This window comes from Schistocerca serialis, chromosome 3 (assembly GCF_023864345.2).
Source record: "Schistocerca serialis cubense isolate TAMUIC-IGC-003099 chromosome 3, iqSchSeri2.2, whole genome shotgun sequence".
Taxonomy (NCBI): Eukaryota; Metazoa; Arthropoda; class Insecta; order Orthoptera; family Acrididae; genus Schistocerca; species Schistocerca serialis.
The window spans coordinates 145,224,154-145,241,349 of NC_064640.1; the positions used below are offsets into that span (position 1 = coordinate 145,224,154).

The 17,196-nt window shown below is 42.5% G+C and overlaps 1 protein-coding gene across 1 annotated transcript in view; it reads left to right on the forward strand.

Moving 5' to 3' along the window:
* LOC126471550 (trimethyllysine dioxygenase, mitochondrial) overlaps positions 1-17,196 on the forward strand; it is a 497,242-nt gene that overhangs the window by 175,763 nt on the left and 304,283 nt on the right. The window contains exon 3 of the mRNA XM_050099777.1: positions 9,184-9,277. Within this exon, the coding sequence (XP_049955734.1) occupies positions 9,184-9,277 (94 nt within the window). The remainder of the gene's footprint in view (positions 1-9,183; positions 9,278-17,196) is intronic.

Sequence of the window (17,196 nt, forward strand, 5' to 3'; positions counted from 1 at the left end):
ATTCTACTGAATCCATCGGCAAAGGATGTTTCGGCGGCCGTTAGTGTCATGCAATCGTCAGGATCTGATCTCGACGTGAGTTTAGTTAGTTTGAATAACCCCTTAAGACTATAGCGGATGGCCCTTCGCTTTCCTTTTCATCAATATTAATGCAAGCAATGAAGTCATCAGTATCGGTGCTTCGTCCACCTATTTTTCACAAAGATTGAATAGATACTCTGTTTTGAATGCCTACTTTTCAGCATTCTGCCGCTTGCTGATGACGTAAGTTAGTACTCCAAGGGAACGAGTGTTCTCAACTGGTACGATAAGCTAATGTCCTATTTGAGGAGGTCAGGATGTGATTTTGAATTAATAAAGTGAAAATAAAATTGAATAAAATGCATAGCACGTTCTGTGGCCTCAGTGACGCTCTACCAGAGATGATGACCGATTCTGTTCTAAGCTCAATGCAGTTTATTAGTATTTTACCAAAGAAAGAGTAATCTAAATAACCCACACAGATTGGAGACCCCCAAACCCACAAAATTACGGTTCATTATTTTCCAGATTTGTGTGCTCATTCTCCGTTACAGTATATAACAATTCAATATTATACTCTATGAAAATTCGAAGCAGTTCGAGTACGGTGGGTAGTACGACAGGCTATACGCCACAACTGCCCGTCTTGCAGATCCAGCGAGAATATGGACCACGCCATTAGCATACAAGATGCCATGCTGCCGCCACATTGCATCTGAATCCTGGGACAGAAGGTGCATCGGCTGCAGACCACAGGCTGGTCTGACCTGTTGGCAGTTGCTCCGCCTGTCAACAAAGAGGAATAAAGAGGAAATGAGGAAAACGAAATGCCACTCCAAAATAAGGCCAACACCATCACCTTACCTAGACCTGGAAACTCATCTGCAAGGCTTGAATTCCACCTCAATACGGGAAACATAAGCCCGTAGAAGCAGCTTCACTCCATTCACAGTACTGACATTTGTCGTTGTCGAGGTATTTCTTGTTGGTTTCTCTCATGCAGACCATCCGTATACTAGGAGATTGCTGGGGTTGCGTTTGTACTGCTGCTGGGCTTTGGATGTTTCTTCAGGCTCTTCAGTTCACGTATCAGGCAGTTTCAGCATTGTGCCATAATATTATGAGTGTTATAACCAGCCCTTGGTGAGATTTTTTTGTGAAACAATGTAATCACAGTTCTTGTGTCCAGCAAACCACTGCCTACTGCAGTCGGAAGAAAGATGTTACCCCTCTACTCTTGTACAGACCTTCGGGAAATTAATATTGCCCAGTACCAAACTTGAGTGAAAAGCAATACTAACAAGGGAACCTCCCTATCGCACCCCCCTCTGATTTAGTTATAAGTTGGCACAGTGGATAGGCCTAGAAAAACTGAACACAGACCAATCGAGAAAACAGGAAGAATTAGGGTTGAACTATGAAAAAAATAAGCAAAATATACAAACTGAGTAGTCCATGCGAAAGATACGCAACTCAAGGATAATGTGAGCGGTAGCTCACCGTGTTCCGTCAGAGGGTTAGCTGCCCTCTGTAATAAAAAAACTGAGTTAATGGATCAACAACGAACTTAAACGGATGTCTTACGACGTCCGCCCCGAGCAGATACAACGATCAAAAGGGAACGAAATGAAAAATAAAAGAAAAAAAGGAGCGCCGTGGTCCCGTGGTTAGCGTGAGCAGCTGCGGAATGAGAGGTCCTTGGTTCAAGACTTTCCTCGAGTGACAGGTTTGCTTTCTTTATTTTCGCAAAGTTATGATCTGTCCGTTCATTCATTGACGTCTCTGTTCACTGTAATAAGTTTATTGTCTGTGTTTATTGAAGTCGCGAGCTATATTTGCTGGATTCGTATTGCCCACGAAATACATCTCACGTATTTGATGCACTCTCGTCCAAAGTAGCGATCAGTCAACTGCCAGCCAGAAATACTCTCTCTTCCGTGCGCTGTAGTCGACTGACGTCGTGTGTTTCGATGTTTGTTTAGGTGTAGCGTCCCCATACTACGGCGCAGTTACCTCGCATCGGACGGACGGAAGGACAGATAATAATTGTCTGAAATTAAAAAAAAAAATTAAACTTTTCACTCGAGGGAAGACTTGAACCAAGGACCTTTTGTTCAGCAGCTGCTCGTGCTAAGCGCGGGACCACATCGCTCCTGAGTTCAGATTATCCATGATGTTGCCTATCTTGCGCATTGAACTACTCAGTTTGTATATTTTGCTTATTTTTTTCGTAGTTCCACACAACTTCTTCCTGTTTTCTCGATTGATCTATTTGATCTGTGTTCAGTTTTTCAAGGCCTATCCACTGTGCCAACTTATAACTAAATCTGGGGGGGGGGGGGCATGGGGAGGTTCCCTTGTAAGGATATTCAACCATCTTTTCTCTACAATTGGTACTGTTTCTATCCTCTAAAAGTAACCATCTTGTCATATACAATAAGCTCCCATTCACATGTTGCATTGCTAATAACGCACACAGGTGAAAAGACTGATTGTGTTTCCCACATTTCCGAAAGGCATTCAACAAATATTATGCTATCGATTGATAAAAAAAGTCGTATAGCGTGGTTGGCTGGGAGAATCCGAGAGGTAGTTTCAGCCGCCTTCCTCACACTTTGTGAAGAAAAGGTTGTTGGTAACAGATGTTGAGATAGTGCACTGACAATGCCATTGTCTGTAGGAAAGCATCATAATACGGACAACAGTAAGAAGACAGTCTTTCTTATGCAGGAATTCCACTTGGCGCAATAGACGATGGCTTGTATGAATAAGAGACGAGAAGCAATAACACATGGGACTGAAACCTTAATAATTCCGTGTGGCTCAACCCCCTGGTGCAGAAATTTCAATAGGAAACCACTTCTGCGGCTTGAGTGTCGCTAAGTTACCATATCCCAGTAATACTGCAGGGGAAGGGGCACCTAGGCTATAATTTAACGTGTATTCACAAGCACGTGCCGTTCCTGTCGATACTTCACATCATTGATAGGTGAAGGCCAGGACAAAGGCAGACTGAATTATTCCATGGTCAGATCGGAATTTGATCCCGTAAATTTTCAGTTTCCAGGCCCGCACTTTACCACTAATTGTACGACGTCAGGTATAAAAAGCCTTAATATTCGGTAACGGAGTAAACTGACTTTGATAGTTCAGTGTAACGTCAGGGAGTAACGCTATGAACCATTATGTATGGGAAATAAATTGCGATATCATTTATTGGTAGGACAAAGGAAGGACTGAAAATGTTGCAACTGTTCTAGAGAAAAGTACAAATTTATTTGTGAAGGAGATCATATTAAGTCCCGCGTGAAATTCATTCGGGAGTCCTACTCTATTATTTGAGATCCTAATTAATTTTGCCTGAAGAAAAAAGACCAAAGCAATCCAGAGACGTATTGCTAAGAGATACAATATTACAGTGCCTGTGTTATTCCGAATTAGGTTTCAATATCGTATTTATTGCCGACGCACGGCAAGCGACATTCAAAATAAAATGTCTCGCCTATACGGTAATATACACTATGTGATCAAAAGTGTCCAGACACCTGGCTGAAAATTACTTACAAGTTCGTGGCGCCCTCCATCGCTAATGCTAGAATTCAGTATGTTGTTGGCCCACCCTTAGACGTGTTGACATCTTCCACTCTCGCAGGCATACGTTCAATCAGGTGCTGGAAGGTTTTTTGGGGAATGGCAGCCCATTCTTCATGGAGTACTGCACTGAGGAGGGGTATCGAAGTCGGCCGGTGAGGCCTGGCACGAAGTCGCGGTCCAAAACATCGCAAAGGTGTTCTATAGGATTTAGGTCAGGACTCTGTGCAGGCCAGTCCATTGCAGGTATGTTATTGTCATGTAAACACTCCGCCACATGGCGTGAATTATGCTCGATCGTGTTGAAAGATGCAATCGCCATTCCCGAATTGCTCTCCAACAGTGGGAAGCAAGAAGGTGTTTAAAGTATCAATGTAGGCCTTTGCTGTGATAGTGCCACGCAAAACAACAAGGGGCGCAAGCCCCCTCCATGAAAAACACGACCACACCATAACACCACCGCCTCCGAATTTTACTGTTGGCACTACACACGCTAGCAGATGACGTTCACCAGGCATTCGCCATACCCACACCCTACAATCGGACCGCCACATTGTATACCGTGATTCGTCACTCCACACAACGTTTTTCCACTGTTCAATCGTGCAATGTTTACGCTCCTTACATCAAGCGAGGCGTCATTTGGCATTTACTGGCGTGATGTGTGGCTTATGTTCCCGGCGGGGTCAGGGATTTTCTCTGCCTCGTGATGGCTGGGTGTTGTGTGCTGTCCTTAGGTTAGTTAGCTTTAAGTAGTTCTAAGTTCTAGGGGACTGATGACCATAGATGTTAAGTCCCATAGTGCTCAGAGCCATTTGAACCATTTTGTGGCTTATGAGCAGCAGCCCAACCATGAAATCCAAGTTTTCTCACCTCCTGCCTAACTGTCATAGAACTTGCAGTGGATCCTGATGCAGTCTGGAATTCCTGCGCGATGGTCTGGATCGATGTCTGCCGATTACACATTACGACCCTCTTAAACTGTCGGTGGTCTCTGTCAGTCAACAGACGAGGTCGGCCTGTACACTTTTGTGCTGTACGTGTCCCTTCACGTTTCCACTTCACTATCACATCGGAAATAGTGGACCTAGAGATGTTTAGGAGTGTGGAAATCTCGCATAGAAACGTATGACGCAAGTGACACCCAATCACCTGACCACATTCGAAGTCCATGAGTTCCGCAGAGCACCCCATTGTGCACTCTCACGATGTGTAAATACTGCTGAGGTCGATGATACGGAGTATCTGACAGTAGATGGCAGCACAATGCACCTAATATGAAAAACATATGTTTCTGGGGGTATCTAGCTACTTTTGATCACGTAGTGTACATAATGGATGTATAAGTACAGGTTGTAGACTCATGTTTGACAACATGTGGAAATTTGAGTCAGGGCGTATATTGTGGTCGGGTTGCCTAATGCAAAGGCAACATCTCTCGATGATTGGGAAACCCGGGTTGAAGTTCTGGTCCGGCACAAATTTTCTCTGTTGTCATTCCAATATACAGCTGATGGTTGTCCATATCTTCAATTACGAATATGTCTCATGCTAAGAGACTGTCAATAATTTTCTGATCCATTCTGTACAAGCATACACACTTGAATAGGAATCTTGAGAAAAAGAAGATTGTCTTTTCATGAATTGATGTCGTTTAAATTTACAGAATAAATTTGTTGAAGGGACTATCAAATAGTTACATTGCATGAATAGAACCTGTGTGTCATACATACGATACATAACAGTAATCGCCGGCCGGAGCGGCCGTGCGGTTCTAGGCGCTGCAGTCTGGAACTGCGAGACCACTACAGTCGCAGGTTCGAATCCTGCCTCGGGCATGGATGTGTGTAATGTCCTTAGGTTAGTTAGGTTTAACTAGTTCTAAGTTCTAGGGGACTAATGACCTCAGAAGTTGAGTCCCATAGTGCTCAGAGCCATTTGAACCATTTTGAACATAACAGTAATCATTGTGTGAACGGATGCACACCAGGAATGAGTCGTCCCTGGTGTCATACTCAACTGATCAAAACACATTTTGCGCCCCGTAAATACTTACAAATTTGTGTAGGCTTAAATTCTAGTAGAGCGCTGAATAATAAAATTAGACTCATAAAACTAATAAAATATAAGTTTACTGTGAAATGAAAACAAAACGATAACCTAAACAAAACATCTTTGTTACATGAAATATGTTTACTGAAATATGAAATGCACCACTAACTTAGGGCGTTTTTCCAAAGAGATTGAAATATGCCATTTTCAAACCCCTCTATAAGAAATATGACAGAAGAATATCAATAACTATTGACCTGCTTCACTACTGACACCATTTTACAAAATTTTCAATGTGGTCATATCCTACATATTATGCCGCATGAGCAACAATAATATCTTCAGTAAATCACTATTGGATCTCAAGAGAATTGATCAACTGAGAATTCCATTTAGACATTCACTCAGCGAATTTTACGAGCACTAACTAATAAAAATGTGCCATTTGTTATTTTCTGTGACATATCTAAGGACTTTGACTGTCTGCGTCACAGTATTCTCTTGGAGAAACTGAGATTTTATGGAACTTATGGTATCAGTATAGAAAATTAATGGATAATGTCATATCTAACTAAAAGAATGCAAAAAGTTATACTTAATAATTCAACCAATGTAAGCAGGGGAGATTCTTCTGACTGGTGAGAAGTCACTTATGGGGTATGAAAAAGCTCAATCTTAGATGCACTATTGTTTCACATAAATGTAAAAGGCCTGCAGTGTTATATACAACAAGCAGAATTAGTTCTTTCTGCAGATGACTCCAGTATTCTAATTGATCCAAGTATACACACAAGGATAGAATTTTTGTTCACATGATCAATGATACAAAATGTCTGACAGACAGTAAAGTTAAGTTTGAAAACAAAGTGAAAAAATTTGTCCTTAACAGCTCCTTCTATTCCACAGAATAATTTATAATTTTGTAATGTGTAGAATGTGATGTGTAGGAATTATTGACTCGGAACAATAATTAAAAAATGTAGATCATCAGCGTGTAACCATATTTACATGTGAATGTGTAATTTGAATGTAAAATGACTCATTCCACAGTATTACCATTAATCTCACAAATGATCCATGGAACATGAAACTAACTATGAGAAATCAAAATCTGCTACTGGATAACATTCTACCATATGTGTTGTAACATGCTCTACTTCTCTTAAGCTTGCTTGTCCTCAAAATGTTTGTGATGTTATTACAGCTGGGCCACTTTTCAGAAGAAGTTCTCCAGAGATTATTCATTATGTATGGATGGTTACTGCGACGCACGATCAGTTTCAGGGTTGCACGGTAGGTTTGACAGTCATGTCCCAATGCTGCACAGTGCTCAAACTGTCCTCGATAATGCTGAGAGCTGTCCAATTTCCATATGATACTGGCTGAAACCATGACTTGACACTCCATACTGAACCTGCAGGATTGCGTGTATGAGACATTCATTGGTACCTGATCACCTCACAATCTTCTGAAACAATCGTCAGACATTTGACAAATCATGCACTGATCGGTGAAGTCATTCATATCCGTAAGTACGTTTTTGTCCCTTGCTTTCCTCAGGGTATGATCCATGCTAATTCTATGTGACAGGCAGCTGCTCATTTAATATGTATTTTTACCTCTATTTCAAATTCCAGTGACCTTGTTTTCCTCACAGAAACTGTATTTAATGGTTTTAATTTTTAATCTTAGTGAAACAGTTTTGTGTTTCAATTTGTATGGGGCAAGGGGCTCATAGACATCCATTGCATCCTAATGGTAATTTTCTTAAAAATAGAATGCATGTGCCTGTTGATATAATATCAGCTTCCATGAGCATTATTTCTCTGCCCAGTAAATTTTAACACCTTTATTTTTATTTGAGTGTGAAAATACTGATGCAACCTTCACATTGATGCAACCTTGAGTAAAGTTTTGATTTGATATAATATACTTTATAAATGAACTGCTTAATTTGAAAGCGCATTTCAGCATGCCTGTAAATCAGTATTTTCTATTTTCTAGTGTTACACTCGTAATACCTTAGTGAGCAAGAGAAGGTGATGCATAGTCCTTCATGCCATGATGGTTTCATGATGATATTTCCAACTATTGATTTAACTTTACATTATTAGCAGTGTGCAACAGCTGATAATACTACGCTACATTTAATTATCTGCACTTCATTTGAATAACTGCAGTCAGATACCAGATTATGGTTTCATAAGAAATTATCCTGAAGCAACTCATTTGCAACCAACAGAGAAACAAACCAGCAAGGAGCAGTCTCTACTGTTAATTTCCTGCTGCCTCCTTTGTACGGTACACAACATTTCTACCATCAGAGTCATTTCTTTGTCCAGTCCAGCACATACCCAACTGAACATTTATTTTCATTAACCTGAACTCATGAAATGGTTTCTGCTCTGTAACATATGTTATGTATTTTGTTTTTAAGTTACTTACAATGTACTTAGTTTTAAGGTGGTACACTCTTTGCTATAACTTACTTATACCCAAATTTATTCCCACAAGTAATTTGAGGTGTGTCAACCACTTATTGATTTTACTGAACAATAAAAGGTAATGCTGTCACCAATCTAAGGATGGTTTGAACACCAAAGTACTTTACTAGGCAATGTTCTGTTAGAATTGGTGATGATGTCTCCTTCCTCCGACCTTTGAAGTGACTTACTTTTGTTAAGGGGACGTACACGGATTCTGAACCATGGCGTAACTCAGCATTTTGCACATAAACACTGCCAGAGGTGAAATAAATGAAAAGTTAAAAATCGTAGAAGTAATTAATGGTAATGTCGTGTGACTAGGGCCTCCCGTCGGGTAGACCATTCGCCGTATGCAAGTCTTTCGATTTGAAGCCACTTCGGCGACTTGCGCGTGGATGGGGATGAAATGATGATGATTAGGACAACACATCACCCACTCCCTGAGCCGAGAAAATCTCCGACCCAGCCGGGAATCGAACCCGGGCCCTTAGGATTGACATTCTATCGCGTTGACCACTCAGCTACCGGGGGCGGACTCTGGAGGTAATAAAATGGCTTCACAGGAATCTTGATCCTATCATGCTCTTCACGGAATTACAGTTAACATGTTCCTGATCGTAAGAGACATAAAGATATGGTGGGAAAACTTACATAAATATCAAGGATAACACATTCACAGAACGTGTTTGGTGTTTGTATTTATTTTTTTCTTCCTACTCCCCACGTTTTTTGCTTATTTTAATATATATCAAGCACCAATGATAAGTTTACAGTAGCTGTGAAACGTACATCAGAAGCCAATAGTATTTAATTTACCATATTAGGATTACTAAGTTCTCATTGTAAAACACAAGAGAACAAAGGAAATATCTGTGAACACAGTTTAGGAAATATTGTTTTGAGCTTGACTGCTGTAAGGAAAGCACTCGTGGGCTTGCTTTCTGATCTTAAGTTTTTTAACGTAATACTGATGAACAGGCACAACAGTGTCAATCATTAACTACAAAATATGACAGTTATGTATTAATTACAGGGCAGCTGAAATTACAAGAGAGTCATCTGGAACTTAATGATTATTTCCCAGAGCCAGTTCAGTTTTGGTATATATGGTTGAGGGATCACTGTCAGTAAGTAAATCACTTCTTTTTACTACTTGCCTCGTAATGTAAGAATGCAGCAGTTGATAGTAATGCAATATTAATTCAACAAACGCTGTCACGTAGAAGAAGGTGTAATTAGATGAATGACGAACACTAACTTCAATTAACGAAGGTTTATTCAGCACTTGCACATACAAGAGCGTGGAGCGAACTGCCTCCGGCCAGAACACAAACAGTATATATATATATATATATATATATATATATATATACAGAATATTCTAGTACAATGATTTGTTACATTTGTGGATACCTCTAGCATGTACTCTAACCGAATATAGAAATTAAAAGTTTTGAACACACGAGCCTCCATTCCACAGTCTAGTATCATATCCACGATGCTACTCAACTTCTGCTGGGACATCCTTCCTTAAGCGAACAGCGTCTCGGTGTTACGTCGTCCTAGTCCGGGGCCGAGTAATCGGTCCTGCGTACTCCGGCTCCTGATAACTGATGCTCACCCTGGCGGTGATCTCCCTAGAACTTGTTTTGTCGCTGCCCTCTTCGTCACCTTTCCGCTTGTTGCCTGTCGCTGAAGCTTCGAATTTACCCTGGGTTGCAGCTGCAGGATCCATATAGGGCTTTATTCGATGGACGTGGACCGTATCTCTGATCTTTCGTCGTCTTGTGTCGGGGTCGAAATCTTCAACTTCATAAGTAATATCAGACAACTGTCTTACAACCTTATAAGGTCCAAAGTAGCGCCAGAGGAGCTTCTCAGAGAGACCAACCTTCTGTACAGGAGTGAAGGTCCAGACGAGGTCACCAGGCTGGTAGACAAAAGGGCGGTGGCTCCCGTCATACCTTCGGCGATCGTTTTCTTGAGCCTGCAGCGTGCAGAGTCGAGCAACTGTCGAGCTTCCTCAGCTCTGGTTAATACCTGGCCGATTCAGCCGTCGTCCACGTCATCAGGATGTAACGGAAACACAGTGTCCATCGCCGTAGTCACCTCACGCCCATGCACCAGGAAAAACTTCGTAAATCCTGTGGTTTCTTGTTTGGCGGTGTTGTAGGCAAACGTCACGAAAGGTAGCTCCTCATCCCAGTTGCTCTGCTCAACATTGACGAACATGGATAGCATGTCGGCCAAGGTCTTATTAAGGCGTTCAGTAAGCCCGTTAGTTTGCGGATGGTAGGCAATCGTCATGTGATGAGTATGCTGCACTAACGGTTTATCTCTTTCACAAGATTCGATTGAAAAACTTCCCCTCGATCCGTAATTAACGACCTTGGGACACCATGTTTTAATACAATGTCTACCACGATGAATTTGGCTACCTTGGATGGTTCGGCTGTTGTCACGGCTTTTGTAATGGCATAGCGTGTCAGATTATCAGTGCAAACAATAATCCATCCATTGCCACTAGCAGACGTTGGAAATCGTCCGAGGAGGTCAATCCCAACACGCTGGATAGGCGTTTCAGCTGGTGGAATTGGTGTGAGTTGGCCAGGTCGTTTCTGAGGATCTGCCTTTCTCCTCTGGCACTCTCGACAGTGCGACACATAATGATGGACACTCCTAAATAAACCTGGCCAGAATAATCTCTTGTGGATTCTATCGTTTGTCTTAATAAATCCTAAATGTCCGGCCTCAGGTGCGTCAAGGAATTTCTGTAGAACATTTAATCGCATGTGTTTAGGAATCACTGGTAGCCATCTCTTTTCAAACGGATCAAAGTTTTTCTTTCAAAGCAATCCATTAACTACCTTAATTGTCCTTTCACATCCTCTGACCGATTAAAGGCAAGCATAATTTGAGATATCGTGGCGTCCTTCTTCTGCTCAGCAGAGAGAACGTGAAGTGCAGCGAGACGGTCACTACCTTCATCAAAAAATGGTTCAAATGGCTCTGAGCACTATGGGACTTAACTTCTGAGGTCATCAGTCCCCTAGAACTTAGAACTACTTAAACCTGACTAACCTAAGGACATCACACACATCCATGCCCGAGGCAGGATTCGAACCTGCGACCGTAGCGGTCGCGCGGTTCCAGACTGTAGCGCCTAGAACCGCTCGGTCACACCGGCCGGCTTCCTTCATCAGTCTTGATGGTCTTGCACAGGGTTTCTTGAGAGACAGTCGGAATCTTGGTGTTTTCTTCCACTTTTGTACACTATGGTAATGTCGTAGTCTTGAAAACGTAGTGCCCACCTGGCGAGTTGTTATGTTGGATCCTTAAGACCTGTCAACCAACAAAGTGAATGATGGTCTGTAACAACTGTGAATGGCCTTCCACAGAGATACTGTCGAAATTTCCACATGGCGCAGATCACGGCAAGACATTCTCTTTCTGTAGTTGAGTAGTTTCTTTCGGCTTTTGTAAGTGTCCTAGAAGCATAGACTATAACCTTATTTTCTCCATCCGAAATCTGCACCAGAACAGCACCGATCCCATACCCACTGGCATCTGCGTTAGTTCTGCAGGTGCTCTCTCATCATACAGACCAAGTACAGGGTCAGTCGTCAGAGCTTTTTGCAGCACATCGAAAGAATCTTGTTCAGCACCACCCCAGATAAATTTAGCATCAGCTTTCAACAACTCTTGGAGTGGCCTGGCTTCGATACAAAAGTCTTTGATAAAACGAGGGTAATAAGAACACAATCCGAGGAAGCTTCTCACATCTCTAATACTTTCAGGAATAGGAAATTCCGTTATAGATCTCACCTTTTCTGGGTCTGGCCGCATACCTCGTTTGACACAAGGTGTCCAAGTATTTTGATTTCTTTTGCTCCAAAGAGACACTTTCTTGGATTAAGTTTCAGTCTGCCTTGTTGGAGACACTTAAGAACAGCCCTCAGTCGTTTTACGTGTTCATAAATTGTTTCGGAGAACACTATAACGTCATCTAAATAACAAGGACACATCGTCCGCTTCAGGTGACTAAGAAGATTATCCATCATCCGTTCAAAGGTTGCTGGTGCTTTACACAAACCAAACGGCATTACCTTAAACTCATACAGGCCCTCTGGGGTATCGTGTGCAGTTTTCTCACGATCAGCCTCATCTGCTTCGATTTGCCAGTATCCTGAGTACATGTCCATGGTTGAGAAAAACTTATCCCCCTTCAGACAATCTAGTGTATCGTCAATTCGTGGAAGAGGGTAAACGTCCTTTTTAGTTATCTTATTAAGCTTCCTGTAAGCAACACAATAGCGCCAACTGCCATCCTTCTTCCTGACGAGGACCACTGGTGACGATCATGGGCTCTGCGAAGGCTGAATGATGTCATTCTTCATAATTTTCTTTACCTCGTCGCTAATTATTCGACGTTCCGTTGCTGACACACGGTATGCTCTCTGACTTATTGGTTGATGGTCTCCAGTGCTAATCCGGTGCTTCACCGTTGGTTTGTCTAATTTGCTCTTCACCTGTGGATTGAAGCATTCAGAGAACTCTTGAAGAAGGGCAAGTAGCTGCTTCTGTTGTTCCCGGGATGTTTCTGTGACGCTCAGCTGTTCTTCAATTAACGGCTCAGCGGTTGCTACGCACATGCATCTTGGAAGGATCTGCGGTTCTTGGCGACAGTTAACTATCCACAAGTCACCGAATCCGTTTTCAAACAAGACGACAGAGGCTGGGATGACCAAGTTAGTCTTCAGTGATATGCTTCTCTTACGTTCCACTACAAGATCCAAGGGGTTGATGCATGGCTTGACACATGACAGTTACCTCTCTAGGCAACTGCAGGGCTTGACACATGACAGTTACCTCTCTAGCGCTGACTGCAGGAATGATCACTTCATCCAGCACACATAGTCTCCACACACTCGGATGCGCATCTTTCTGTCCACAGTATCTCATCTCGTGTAGCACAATCTTCGAGCGACCACAATCTATAATTGCCTGAGACGCTTTCAAAAAGCCCCATTCGAGAATGACGTCATGACTACATTCTTATAAGACGATTAATTCTAAGGGCTGTGTATGGCCACTTATACCCACACGAATGACACGTCTTACAGTAGCTTTTACATCTTTCCCATTAGCCACCTTCAGCAGAGATGTTTTGTTGTCGACGAATACGTTTTTCTGCAACTGGCGACGGTACTTCTCCGAAATGACTGAATATGATGCTCCAGAGTCCACAAGAGCTTGGGCTGGTCGGTCATCCGTGATAATTACGACATAGTTTCCTATCATTTTTGTAGTGATCGATGGCGGAGGATTTTTCTCTTCGGCGACCTCACCTCCAAGGAAGGTCGCACTCTTTAGTTTTCCTAAGTTGCGGCGGCTAGGTAATCGGCTGGAGCTTCTAAACGGCGATAGAGACCTTGATCGGCGTGTTGGGGGGCATCGTCTCCAGCGGCTAGCTTGCGACGATGGTGACCTACGTCGTGCTGCACCCACATCTTCTTGTTCATCTTCGTCGTCCCGAAGTTGGCGTCAGCTAAGATCGGTCTGCCGTCTTCTGGCGCGGACGTCAGCAAATATCCGCCGCCTTTCTTGACAATAGCGCACCACTTGTCCCAGTCGCCCACAGTAGAAACGTACTGGTTGGTTATCCTGGGTCCTCCAGACGTCAGTCTTCCTTGGTGCCCAAACAGGTTCCTCATGCGGCATTGTAGGAACATAACTCCACCTGGGTCTCGAATTTTTCACCATTTTAAAGGAATAAATAAATAATTAAATAAATGAAGCACAATTTTGGTAAACATTTTTGGAAAGCAGTGATCAATTAATTGTTATATTTTGACTAAAGTTCAGTCTTGATCACATCATGTATGTTTTAATTAAAAACATACATGATGTGATCAAGACTGAACTTTAGTCAAAATATAAATTTGTTTTAATTAAAACATACATGATGTGATCAAGACTGAACTTTAGTCAAAATATAAGTAAATGAAGGACGAGAGATTGGGTTCAATGTGTGTTCCACTCCCTCCCTTATGACCTCTTGAAGCGTTTCGGTTATTTTGCTCGCCATGCAATCCAAGTGCCTTCTGAACTTCCTCTCTCACTATCTGACTAAGAACACTTGTGAAATCAGTTGCTTCCTCCATCACAGACATTAATACGACGTTTGGAAGCCGTTCGAACTTGTTGCGTGTAATTCTTTTTTGATGCATTGTCTCGATATACTGGCACCATTTTATGAAGTCGTCTGCTGTTGAAACCTCCTTCAGGAGTTAGGCTCGATACATATCCTCAGCAACACCCTTCATGAGATGTGCAACCTTATCTTCCTCCTTCATTCTAGAATCCACTATTTTCCACAGCTCCAAGGCGTCTTGAATGTTAGATGCTGTAGTTTCTTTTGGACGCTGTGCCCTGCACTTAATATTCAGCCTTGTACTTGTGTCATTGTGTGTCTCCGAAATACTTGTGCAGTTCCACCGAAAATACTTCCCAGCTTTTGAACTTCTCCTCATTGTTCTCATACCATTGCTTGGCAGTGCCCTCCAAGTAGAAAAATACGTTAGCCAAACGGACGGTGTCATCCCATTTATTAAATTTGGCTATGCGCTCATATACCTTAGCCACTTGTTTGGATCTTGGCTATCGTCACCAGAGAACCCGGAAGGATGTCTGATGTGATGGCACACAGTTGCTGTCATCGTAATATCCTCTTCTTCTTCTGTCCCTGATAGATTGCGATCTGTTGAATATGGCTCCAACTCGGGTTTCTTGCCACGTAAACAGCGACTGTATCGTGGCCTAATGGGAGCCACTGTGTCGTCGATAATGTGCACTATCACAAGTTCCAATACCCGGCCACTCCAACAGAATAGTGTCACGTAGAAGAAGGTGTAATTAGATGAATGACGAACAATAACTTCACTTACCAAAGGTTTATTCAGCACTTGCACATACAAGAGTGCTTCCAGCCAGAAGACATACTGTATGTACAGGGTGCTACAAAAAGGTACGGCCAAACTTTCAGGAAACATTCCTCACACACAAAGAAAGAAAATACGTTATGTGGACATGTGTCCAGAAACGCTTACTTTCCATGTTAGAGCTCATTTTAAGACTTCTCTTCAAATAACATTAATCATGGAATGGAAACACACAGCAACAGAACGTACCAGCGTGACTTCAAACACTTTGTTACAGGAAATGTTCAAAATGTCCTCCGTTAGCGAGGATACATGCATCCACCCTCCGTCGCATGGAATCCCTGATGCACTGATGCAGCCCTGGAGAATGGCGTGTTGTATCACAGCCGTCCACAATACGAACACGAAGAATCTCAACGTTTGTTACCAGGGTTGCGTAGACAAGAGCTTTCAAATGGCCCCATAAATGAAAGTCAAGAGGGTTGAGGTCAGGAGAGCGTGCAGGCCATGGAATTGGTCCGCCTCTACCAATCCATCGGTCACCGAATCTGTTGTTGAGAAGCGTACGAACACTTCGACTGAAATGTGCAGGAGCTCCATCGTGCATGAACCACATGTTGTGTCGTACTTGTAAAGGCACATGTTCTAGCAGCACAGGTAGAGTATCCTGTATGAAATCATGATAACGTGCTCCATTGAGCGTAGGTGGAAGAACATGGGGCCAAATCAAGACATCACCAACAATGCCTTCCCAAACGTTCACAGAAAATCTGTGTTGATGACGTGATTGCACAATTGCGTGCGGATTCTCGTCAGCCCACACATGTTGATTGTGAAAATTTACAATTTGATCACGTTGGAATGAAGCCTTATCCGTAAAGAGAACATTTGCACTGAAATGAGGATTGACACATTGTTGGATGAACCATTCACAGAAGTGTACCCGTGGAGGCCAATCACCTGCTGATAGTGCCTGCACACGCTATACATGGTACGGAAAGAACTGGTTCTCTCGTAGCACTCTCCATACAGTGACGTGGTCAACGTTACCTTGCACAGCAGCAACTTCTCTGACGCTGTCACTAGGGTTCTCGTCAGCTGCACGAAGAATTGCCTCGTCCATTGCAGGTGTCCTCGTCGTTCTAGGTCTTCCCCAGTCGCGAGTCATAGGCTGGAATGTTCCGTGCTCCCTAAGACGCCGATCAATTGCTTCGAACGTCTTCCTGTCTGGACACCTTCGTTCTGGAGATCTGTCTCGATACAAACGTACCGCGCCACGGCTATTGCCCCGTGCTAATCCATACATCAAATGAGCATCTGCCAACTCCGCATTTGTAAACATTGCACTGACTGCAAAACCACGTTCGTGATGAACACTAGCCTGTTGATGCTACGAACTGATGTGCTTGATGCTAGTACTGTAGAGCAATGAGTCGCATGTCAACACAAGCACCGAAGTCAACATTACCTTCCTTCAATTGGGCCAAATGGCGGTGAATCGAGGAAGTACAGTACATACTGATGAAACTAAACTGAGCTCTAACATGGAAATTAAGCGTTTCCGGACACATGTCCACATAATATCTTTTCTTTATTTGTGTGTGAGGAATGTTTCCTGAAAGTTTGGCCGCACCTTTTTGTAACACCCTGTATACAGGGAACATTCCAGTACAATGATTCCTGACATTTGTGGATACGTTTAGAATGTACTCTAACCGCATATAGAAATTAAAATTTTTCACTTCTTGTGAGTTTTGAACTCAGAACCCTCCATGCAACAGTTTAGTATTATATCCACCATACCACCATGCTACTCAGCTTTGGCTGTGACAATACATTTACAATGTTCCATCTAAATTGAACTTTTGCCATATCTCACTTCTATGTGCTTAGATTCAAGTGTTGTGCACACTTACCTTTTGTATAAAAATAAAATTCAATTCAGCAGAATATTCAAATCAAATGGAACATAAAGACTGATCTGTATTTACCTTCATAACTCACGAATCCCATAGAGTATTAATCTGAACGTTATTGTGAGCTATTTGTATGTGTTTTTATCAGTTGTATTGTGTCTGTTGAAGATAAGTACTGACTAGGCTTTC